This window comes from Pteropus medius, unplaced genomic scaffold (genome assembly GCF_902729225.1).
Source record: "Pteropus medius unplaced genomic scaffold, Ma_sr-lr_union100, whole genome shotgun sequence".
Taxonomy (NCBI): Eukaryota; Metazoa; Chordata; class Mammalia; order Chiroptera; family Pteropodidae; genus Pteropus; species Pteropus medius.
This window is the reverse complement of record NW_024347788.1, coordinates 8,294,096-8,305,014: the sequence shown is the minus strand read 5'-3', so window position 1 is coordinate 8,305,014 and position 10,919 is coordinate 8,294,096. Positions and strand designations below refer to the sequence as shown.

The 10,919-nt window shown below is 48.1% G+C and overlaps 1 protein-coding gene across 1 annotated transcript in view; it reads left to right on the top strand.

Moving 5' to 3' along the window:
• ENOX1 (ecto-NOX disulfide-thiol exchanger 1) overlaps positions 1-10,919 on the top strand; it is a 370,860-nt gene that overhangs the window by 302,045 nt on the left and 57,896 nt on the right. Inside the window, exon 11 of the mRNA XM_039877329.1 lies at positions 885-1,069. Within this exon, the coding sequence (XP_039733263.1) occupies positions 885-1,069 (185 nt within the window). The remainder of the gene's footprint in view (positions 1-884; positions 1,070-10,919) is intronic.

The window sequence follows — 10,919 nt, the reverse complement described above, 5'->3', positions numbered from 1 at the left end:
TTTGAGCCGTCTGCTGCGGCCAGGCACACCTGGGCCGGCGGAGCAGCCGTGGCCCTGAGCAGAGCTGCAGCCAGCAGCCCGAGGGAGACGCCGGTCTGCGCCGCTTACCGCGTGGGATCGGACCGGTTCTCTGCCTTCGCTGTGCCTCGTTTTTTCTCATCCGTAAAGGGGGGGAAGGGCGGCACCCGCATCAGAGGCTTGTCGGGGGCGGTTGCGAAGTGGAGATGCGACTCGGCCGATGCCTCGCGGGGGGAAGGTGAGGTTTCGGGAAGGAGCGTTTAGCGAGCGCGCGGCCTCGCAGAGGAAGAGACCTTGGATCTGCTGGGGAAGCAGGTGGAAGGAGCCAGGTCCCCGTTCTGACAGGTGTGAGGGGAAGTGGCCGCGGCGCAGCAGGTAGGGACGGTGCGGGCGTGAACCCCTCGGACCCCCGGGCTGCCGCGGCCTGCGTCACCTGTGGAACCCGGGCCACGCCACAGAGGCGGCGCTCCCAGGCGCTAAGCCGCCCCGCCTCCGAGAGGACGACCGCGTGGCAGGTGCGATGGTCCCTAGAATTCTGGATGCCGCCACCCCCGGCAGCCCTGACGGATTTCCCGGAGGGTGCCTGGGAGAGAGGGAGGGGCCGAGACACGAACATTTGGAAGAAATGAGTCCTGCGCCCACGAGAACCCTTTGTCCGTACGACAGGACAAATAGAGTCGACAGCAGATACAGAAAGGGGCGCTCGCCCCCTGCGGGGAGCCCTGGGCTGAGGCCTTTCGGTGTTAACTTCTGCGCCGGTGCGAACGGTAAACCAGCATCTGGGTGGGGACCCCCTGTGCCACAGAAGCCTTCCCTGATCTGAGCGGGAGGGTGACTCACCTGACCTCGTTCTGTTTGTCCTCCAGCCCTGGCCGCCCAGGCCTACGCTCTCAAGGAGGAAAACGACAGCCTCCGCTGGCAGCTGGACGCCTACCGGAACGAGGTGGAGCTGCTGAAGCAAGAGAAGGAGCAGCTCTTCCGCACGGAGGAGAACCTCACCAAGGACCAGCAGCTCCAATTCCTGCAGCAGACCATGCAAGGCATGCAGCAGGTGCCTGGGCCCAGATTCTTTTTATTTGGGGGTGGGGGGAAGGGATGTATGTATTCATCGGAAGTGAAAGGGCAGCCACTTGCCAGGACAGGTAAGGGAGAAGTTGAAGAAATCCACCCTGGAGGTAGGAAACAGAAAGCTGGGAGATGGGAAGGTGTGTCGGTGAGGGTCAGCCTGGTAGCACACGGTCAGAAGATGCCGAGCATGATGCGAGTGTCTCAGAACTTTTCAGTGGAGAACGTGGCAGCCGGTCGTGTAAAAGTGTGGTGAGTCTGTTTGTTTTCGAGATGGATGACGACGTAAACTGTATTGTTCCCACTTGTCCCAGATTAGGCTTGGGATGTAGTCGGGGCCCCTGAGCGCGGAGCGTGTTCAATGTGCCGGACGAAGCACTAGAATCTGGCGGGGGAGAGACAGGCAGCTGTAGGAAGAGGCCGGTGTCTGCGCCTTGGCTGACGAATGTCGGGCGTCAGCCCGGCACGCTCGAGGCCAAGATGTGTATCCCAGCACCCAACAGAAGGAGACAGGAGCCGTGGGCTCTGGGAGGAGAAGGGAGAAGAAACAGGAACTCTGTGAAATGAGGGGATCGAGGGAGAGGAAGACCCCGGCCCTGGCAGTGGGGGATCCGGATCAAAGAGTCATCGCTGGGGTTGTATGTGGAAACGGCAGCCGATACCTGATGCACGTAAGGTGTTTGGGCCTTTGAGTTGTCGTAGAATAATATAGCATAAATTATGACCACATGTGGGTATTTTTTTATCTCTCTTGATATGTGACTCTAACCACTTCTGGCAAAAAAAAAAAAAAATAGAGATTGTGTTTCTTTAAACAAGGGAAATATGAGTAGGATGATGGGAAATTACATATATCGTGAATAAGATATTTTTTAAATCCCCCACCCATACTGACTTCTGACTCGCCTGCGCGGGTGTCTGAGGGATCAGTGGTAGCTGCTGCAGAAACACTCACCAAGCAGGGAGGAATAATGGGGAAGAAGGGATAAAAAAAAATAAAAAGTAAAAAGAAGTGTGGTTGGGGGTATAAACAAGTTAAGGACCAAGTCACAGAAATTACGTCTTAAACATCTCCCGCCGTTTGAAAGCAGTTTTCGAGTCTTGGCTTTGAGTCCTGCCTGGTTGGTGTCCACAGTGGGTGTTGGACAGGTCAGCGAGGTTCGGAGGTCAGAGCACGCTGAGAAAGTGTCCTTGCAGCCATTGCCCCGGGCCCCGCACTTGGGAGTCTGGGGCACAGCTCTGTGCCAGACTCTCGGCTTGTCCAAACGCCCCGACACTGGGTGTGTGCCGGTGCCCTCGCCAGGAGGAGAGTGTGTCAGATCCCACAGAGACCGTGACCCCAGACCCAGCCCACAGCCGCCGAGTCACGCCTCCCACCCCCGGCCTCCTTTCCCCCAGGAAGGTTGATCCTAGCTGCTTTCAAAGTTGATCAAACCTTTAAGGTGGTGGAAGATTCAAATCTGAAAGGCGTCAGAGGAGGCGAGGGGGAGCTTGTCAGTCGGGGGAAGGTGTGGTGGGGGTGGCAGCGCCGGGCGCCGGGGGCCGACGGCCTGGCCCGCACAGGAGCCAACGAGCGACAGTCCTCCAAGGCCGCATCCGGTTGCTGTAGCGTCTCCTGCACCCGCACAATCTCCTCGTCAGTGGGAACTTTGGTTAAGCATGTTTTTTGGTTGTTCTGTTTTGTGTTTTAGAGTTTTGTTTTGGCTTTTGCTTGGTTTTGGGGGTGTTTGACCGGAAGTCTGAGATCGGGCCGGCGGGGTTGGGTCCCCGAGGGCCGCGAGGGGGAGTGGCTCTCCCCAGCCTCTGGTGCTTCGCTGGTCATCTTTGTCCCTCTTCGGCTTGTGGACACATCACCCCACTCTCCCCCTGTGTCACGTCTGTGTCTGTCCAACTTTCTGCTTTTTATAAGGTCACAATTTAGATAGGATTAGGGGCTCACGCTACTTCAATCTGGCCTTACCTTAACTCGCGACATCTATGACGACTCTCTTCAAACTAGATAGCATTCTGAGGTACAGTGGGTTAGGACCGCACCAGGTAAATTCGAGGGGAACACAATTCAGTCACTGACAGACACCCAGTAGGTAGTCAGCATGGATTTGTTGAATGGACAGGGGCACAGAGGCAAGAACCAGCATGGTGGCTTTGGGGAGCTCCGGATAGTGTGGGATTCTTGGGTCAGAAGCAGCTAACCAAGGAGTGTTGAGAGCTGAGTCCCTAGGGGTGTGTGTAGTGCCTCCTTAGCACAGGGCAGTACTGATCCAGTGGCTGCGGATTCCGGCTTTTACCGGTTGTTAGGTGATGCGTGGCAATCTCTGTGGTGACACATCTTTGCTATTGTTTTAAACTAGATGTGCTTTTTAAGATGTGTATTTCCACCTTAATATCACGTTGAATAAGTTACCACAAGTTGTGAATTTGAGCCGTCCTGCAGAGAATTCTCCTGATTTTTAAAACCTGCTCTCAATCTGCTCACTACCCACTTTTTAAATGAGTAAATCATGATCTCAGGAAAGTCAACAGATAGAGGAGGGGTTAACCGCCCACGTGTTATTGTTTTAGCAATCCATCTATGGGAAATCACTTCTGTAAATAAACCAAGAAAATAGAGTCTCAATAGCCTTAGAACTAGCTTACGATTTTTACAATGACCTTCAAGTATAGCCCAAAAAATTTCTAACCTTTCTTCTTTTAATCCTCTAAGGACAATCCTTTCAATCCTTTAACCACGTCACTGACGTCACACGGTTTCTCGTTTGTTTGTGAATAAAACATGACGAGTAAGGTTGATTAGAGTGAAAAACCCTCAAGTGACTTCATCCGGTTGTTCTTGGCCCACCCCTGTACTACATCCCCAATTTAATATTAGATATGTCACAGAAAGGAAGTAATAACCCGAATCCATGGCAACGCAGTAGTCTTTCCCTGAGCTAGAAGTTGAGCTGTGTCTGCCGCGGGGCTAGTGAGGTGTGGGCTTGTGTTTGTATCTTTAGGTGTACCATGAAAGAATATACACATTTTAAACTCTTATGTATCTTTAGATTACCACACTGAATTGTCTTCTTGGGTTTATTGAGGTAAAAAAAAAATACAGAGAACAAAAATAGTCTTTTTAGGGGTACAGTTCTATGAATTTTGACAAATTCATACACTCGTGTAATCACCACTACCACAATCGGTGTATGAAATGCTTCCATTGCCACCAAAAAAGTTTCCTTATGCACCTTTTGAGTCAGCCCCACTCCCAGCAAGCACCATGTAGTCTGCCTTTTCCAGAATGTCATGGAAATGGACTCATACAACCTTTTGAGTCTGGCTTCAGCAATGCACCTGTTGCTGTATCAGCTCATTCCTTGTTATGCCGAATGGTGTTTCATTATAAGGAAGAACCATTATTATTATTTTTTTTTAATCTAGTCATCAGTCAATGGACATTTGGGTGAGTTCCTCTTTGTGGTAATTATGAATATATCTGCTTTAAACATTACTGTAGAAGCTGTTTGTTTAGACATGATTTTTCATTCCACCTGGGTAAATATCTAGGAGGAGGACTGCTGGGTCATAGGGTCAGTGCGTTTAACTTTTGAGGATACTGCTGACCTATTTTCCAGACCGTCTGGACCATCGCGCATTCCCATGGGATTGCACGAGAAGTCCAGTTGTTCTGTGTTCCGGCCAGTCAGCGCTCGGTATAGTCAGTTTGTTTTGTTTTGTCTTTTTTAGCTACTACAGTAAGTACATAGTGGCATCTCGTTACGGTTTTAACGACACCCAAATTTAAACAACATTTGTATTTTCATTCCTGAGGATAGGTCAGCATGTCATATTTTTAAATAATCAACTTGAATGTCAGAATTCTTTTTGAAGCCATGTGTAAGTCATATGGACAGGACTGATAAATATTCAGATAATAACAGGATACCACTACGAGCTGCTGATCGTAAAACTATGTATGACTAATGGCTGTTATGTCAGAAGACTTCGCATGAATACTTAAATAAATAGTATTAAGAAATGCCACCTGAAGACCTGCTATCTTAGGCTTGGCGTGAGCGAAGACCAGGGCAGGTCGGCTGTCTTGACAGCTTTCAGCAAGGGGATATCAGAAAAACTAGGGAAAAGAAGGTTATTATGATCGACACCATTTTAGAAATTAAGTAACAAGTGCTTTTCCCTCATTTCCCAAAGGGAACATCTGTGTGATTTTCTGTGTATGTATTACAAAACTTTACTAATTGAGACAATTATATAAACGGCAGAGAAATACAATATTATTACTTTCCTAAAACACAGTCACCCCAACTAGTTTTGTCAAATGTTGGTCAAGAATTAGTCTTTGAGATATAATTAATAAACAAATGAAAGTGTGTTAAAATTAGAATGTCAGTGAGTCTATCTGGCCACTTAGGTATCTCTTCTAAAATCTCCTTTGCACTATTCTATTGCTTAGTCATTATTTAGAGAGAGTAAAAAGTTTGCATTCAGTCACTCTCTGAAATTCGCATGGAGTGAAGTCTGATGTGTACGTGTTAAAATCAAGATAATTATTATGACAGCAGGATTGGTACTGAGGGTGATGATGATGGTGGCTGCAGCGGTGAAGGTGGCTGGGGAAAAAAGTGGTTTTGAGTCGATAAAATTTTTTGGGGAAAAAAAAAGCAATTAGGCAGAAAATTTAGAGAATTTTTTCGGCTTCTAAAAAAAAAAAAAGAGAAGAAGAAGCTTGTCCCTTAAAAATTGTGAAAATCCCCGAAACCACAGCAGTTCCAGTGGAGTTTTCAGAAGGTGCTGCAGGCAAAGAACCCAGACAAAAGTAATGAGTTTGCAACAGGAGTCTCTACGCTTCCTCGATAATTTTTTACTTTAGTTTCCTGTTCTGACTCTCTTCCTGAAATGCCCACGGGTCAGATAATGGGGCTGATGCTCTGTCCCCATTATTCTTCTTATCCTATTATCTGTTTAAACTTTTTCTTTTATCCTTTCTACTAAAGTTTCTATTTGATAATCACATTATTTTATTTGCAAACATTATTTTTTTGTTCTTTCATTATTGTCTCTTCATGCAATCTTATTTTCTTTCGGGGGGCACTATTTTCTCAAATCGTTTTTAGAATACTAATTAGACTTTTTTAAAAATTCTCTTTGTTCCCGAATCATTTCTGTTTATTCCAGGAGTGTTTGTTTGTGTTTTGTGTCTCAGTCTGGCCCTTTCATGCTACGGGTTTTTGCTCCTGCGAGGGGATGCTTGGTCTGCTTGCGTCTGGGTGCAAAGGCCTTGGTTTACATTTCTAGGGAGCGGGGTGGGTTTGCTCGCTGCTGAATCCGAATCTTGAGTCTTTCTCTCCTGGAGCGGAGACTGACCAGCTGGCTTCATTTTCAAGAGAGGCAGGGATCCCACAAATGCCAGAATCTGTCGTATGCTAAGACCTCCCTCCAACTCCCTTCCCGTTCTCTTTGCTTTTTAAAGTTTATTCATTAGCAGACGTTTTAATGGAGTCTCCGGAGGAAGGAAAAACAAAAAGCAAGCGCCCGTGGGCCGCGTCTGACATCTTGAACAAAAACCTGTTTCAGGGGCTTTTAACTTGAACGCAGCCCTTGAATGAACTCTTCGTTACCTGTGGGCTGGGGAGCGGGGTGGGGGCAGAGTATCACACGATACCCCGGCCGTCCAGACACACAAGGGGAAACGCATTCCCACATGTCTCAGAGGAAGGAACACGGGAACGGAAGGCAGCGCGTTTTGGAATGAAGTTTGCTGCTTCAGGGTGAGCAGGCAGGTACACAAATTGGGGGGCTGGTGGGGGGAGGTTAGTGAGGAGGAAAGGAAGACAGACGGTTTGGAAAAGGTGTCGCGAAGAGGCTGCAATTTGTTAACAACGGTAGAGGAATGGTTAACTTTTTCTCCGTTCTGTTTTGGTGAATTAAAAAAAAAAAAATTGGTGGCGTGGAGACGGGCAAGCCTGAACTCGGACGGATGTGCAGAGGTGAAGAGTGGACTCGGCTCCCGATGGAGGGGTGAAAAGGGAATGCAGGATGAGGGGAGAGGCAGGGGGGCGACAGCTCTGCCTCTAAAGTTAAAATTTAAAGAAAAAAGGGGAGGAATGACACAAACATAGAACAAAAAGGAAAGAAGAATTTATCTAAAAGAAGAAAGTCAACATTTTTATAATGATGTTATATTTTAAGAGGTTTTAGGAAATGTTTAGATACATGGACTCGATGTAGAATGCGAAACGCTAAAGCTCGACTAGTTTGGTAGTTAAGTCGTAATATAGTATGAGGATCTTCTAAGTGGGATGCTTCCTTCATGAAAACTCAAAATTGTTCAGTTGGAAGAGAATAGCAGATATGGGACGATCTGGTGCTTTGCTCATTCAGGAAGAAGCATGTAACAGCATTATCATAATGTCTTTAATATATGAAAATATTATACATGGGTGCAGAAGATAATTCAGTATCACTTGACAGGGCAAGAAAATCACGTTGTTACAGTGTAGAGAAAGGCGTTTTCTTTTAGACTTTCATGTGCAAGGAGGAACTCATTTCATCTTTAAAAGGTCAAAAAATACGTGTGTATAAATATACACTCACACATACATAAAAATCTGGACTATTGACAAGCTGTGTCTGCAAAGACGCACCCCATCTTTATTGAATTCTATTTCAGTGACCCGGAAGAATTTTCTTTCTTCCTGGACAGAAAACTACTCACATTTCCACATTCGTATAAGAGGTCTTTGACATTTTACTAGAATCAGAAAAATCATAAAATGTGCATCTCTCAGATGGTGTGGCTCTGTAAAGGTTGAGGACTGGACATCAAGGTTCACAGTAGCTGCCAAATTTGGAGTCCAGCGTGGTCTTCCGTTCCTGCCACTTAATCACCCTATTGATTTATAATTCGAACGTGTTTGTAATTCCACGTTCTACCCATTCTTCAGCCACGTACCTCGGGATGGCGCCTTATAATAGCAGCGCACATGATGGTGATGATAATTTTCATTCATAATTCATTCATGAGGCAGCTAAAAATCATTTGTAGAATTCCTGCTGGCAGCCTGTGCCTTTCCTAACATCTGCGGATTGCCTTCCCCAGCACTTTGGAAGAAGGTACACATCCCACTTCAGTGCGAGACTGGTAAAGGCATTGTTGGTACATCTGAAACCAGGAATAGAAACCAGTTCTCTAATTTAGGGCCCCGGGGCTTTACGTTACAAAGCCCTGCCTGTTTGAAATGATTGCACCTGACATCTGCCAAGGGGTTTGGGAGCTTAAAACACATGCCCATATGACTCTGGCCGAGACACAGAGACTGCCATGAAGGCAGCGGAGCGGAAAACTCCCTAAAATTTTCAGCCATTTCAAATGAGGATGGGCCACTGGGCATCTCGCTGTTTTCACAGCGACCACAAGATGAGGAAGGAATTAAGGTGCCTGCAGGCCACCCAAGGGGTGCCCAGCTTTTGCACAAGAAAACACCAGAATCGGTAGAAGGAAGAGAGGCTTCCAGCTCGACTGTTTTCTGTACAGCTTTGCAAGAGTCGGCTTGTCCGAACCTCAGGTCCTTCGCCTGGAAAAGGGGTCCTGCCAGCCCTCGTCAGGACTTGCCGCAATAAAAGGAGGTCATGTGTGTGGACACGTTTTGAAAAGCTGCTGTACGATGCAAACCGTGATTGCCACATTCCGGGTGAAAATATGAAGAAATATAGAGATTTAAGAGAAACCTCAGGATTTGCAGAGTAAGTCTGGACAAATCCAGACCTGAGTGTCCCGATCCTGGGTCGGCCAGTGTGCTGTTGCTCCCACCCACCGCCACCCACTCCCCACCCACCCCCCACCCCACGCACCCCGACAGCCCACTGTCCACAGTTAACTCCCAAGAGCACACAACGGGATTTCACACAATGCTCAGCTGAGGAGGATGAGCTATCCTGGTTTCTCAGGCAGGAAATTGAGACCTGGCGATGTCAAGTGACTGGCCCAGGGCACAGCACGCACCTGACGGAGCCAGAATTCCAGCCCCGGGCTGTCTGACTACAGCCCCTGCCCTCTCTGCTCTCCCATACTCTTCTGCGTGCTGCCTCAGACCTGCCGTCCCCACGAGAGCCGAAGGCCGAGCAGCTCTGTCCTTCCTGCGCTTGTTGGTTGCTAGAAATGTTGTTGGCAAAACCTGCTTCCTGACTGCGTGGCAGCCCCCGCTTTGGTCTTTAGATCAGCGGAGTGAGAGCTAGCAAACAAAAGGAAAGAATGTTCACGCGGCTTTTATTTATTAACTTTGGACTGTGGAAATAAAACTCTTCATTTCTGGGAAGGGCAGGAGAAGCCCTAATACAATTTAACTACGGGAGGCTTCATCTCATCCTTCGTTATCCTGCTCCGCCGTTAATTAATTTGATCATCAAATGCATCCTCATTAGTAATCACCCCTTCTAAAAATAACGAGGCTAGCAGACGAATCGATGTAGCAGCCAGGGGTAGATGTAACGGCACCGCCTTGTGCACCAGTAAAGTCGCTTGTCCCTGAAGCCTGCAGTGGGAAATACCACAACTTCCATAGACTCGTAGATGCGCAGCTGTCGCTGGACAAAGGAACCCCTCCCCCACACCAGGAACCTGCTGTCCTTACATGACCTTTGAATGACCCTCCCCTCTACCACCTCTTTTGGAAATTGCTTCCTGACTTATAGGCCGTATCACACCAAGAGTAGCAGATTTACAGTGAAATGGATCTTTTCTTACATGCAATAAATCAAAACCGGTTTCCGCTGCAGACACAAACTGGCCTTTTACTCTGTCTGACCGTGGTCATCTCTCCCTCCAGCCAGGGACGCCCAAATGAATCCTCGTGGTCTGGCCTTGACTCCACGTCTTTGTGGTCCTGCCAGTGCAAAGAAGTGGGCTGCTCCACGCTGCAGCCTCGGCCCCGGGCAGCGCACGCGGCCACCTGTATACCGCAGGTGTCACGCTCCCCACTCGACCGGTGTCATTATCCATCTCTCAGGAGGGGAGCGTCCTCCGTGCAGCTTGTGAGGGGAGGAAGCGTGGGGATTAGGAAGACCAGCCAATTTTCTTCTCATCAGAGGCGAAGGCTGCGAAGAGAAAGCGTGGGCGAGTGTGGTAGAGGCGAAAAACCACGACGTGGAAACAAGGCAGGAAGGAGAGGAACGAGGCAGAGGGAAAAAAACAAAAAAACAAAAACAAAAAAACCTCTTTATCTGAGCAAGAGAACAAACAGGGAGGAAGAGAAACGTAGGTGGGAGTTACAGGCTTTCCAGATCTAGGTTTGTCATTTTAATTTTTGTTTTATTTTCCTTCTTATAAAGGGATATATATACTCCATGCAGAGAGCTTGGAAGCATAAAAGAAGCGCGTAAGAGGAAACAAACTATTCCTAGTGTCACCCACAGATAAAACCAGTGTTGACACGTCCGTGTACCCTTGCAGCCTCTTTCTCTACGGACGCACGAACTTACAGGGTTAATCATTTTCAAATGTTGACCAGCGAGATAGCCAAGCTTCATCAGTTGAAGTTTCTGGAACCGTAACCAAGTGTGGAATTGGGAATTCAGGTCCAAGATGTTGTTAGTTAAAGACTGTGTTTTCCCCACCGTTTAGCAAAACGGCCTGAATAGTCATCAAGGGAAACTTAAACGAAGTTAGTGCCCAATCTGGCCCTGGCTTTATAGACCACCAATTCCACTCAGCTGGGGGGCGAAGGGACCCTGCCTGGCAAAGTGCTCATCTTGACGCCCCTTCCTCAGTTAGGCGATTACGTCTGAGGTCTTCGTGCTCAGTCTGTCTCTGTCTCTGTCTCTGTCTCTGTCTCTGTCTCTGT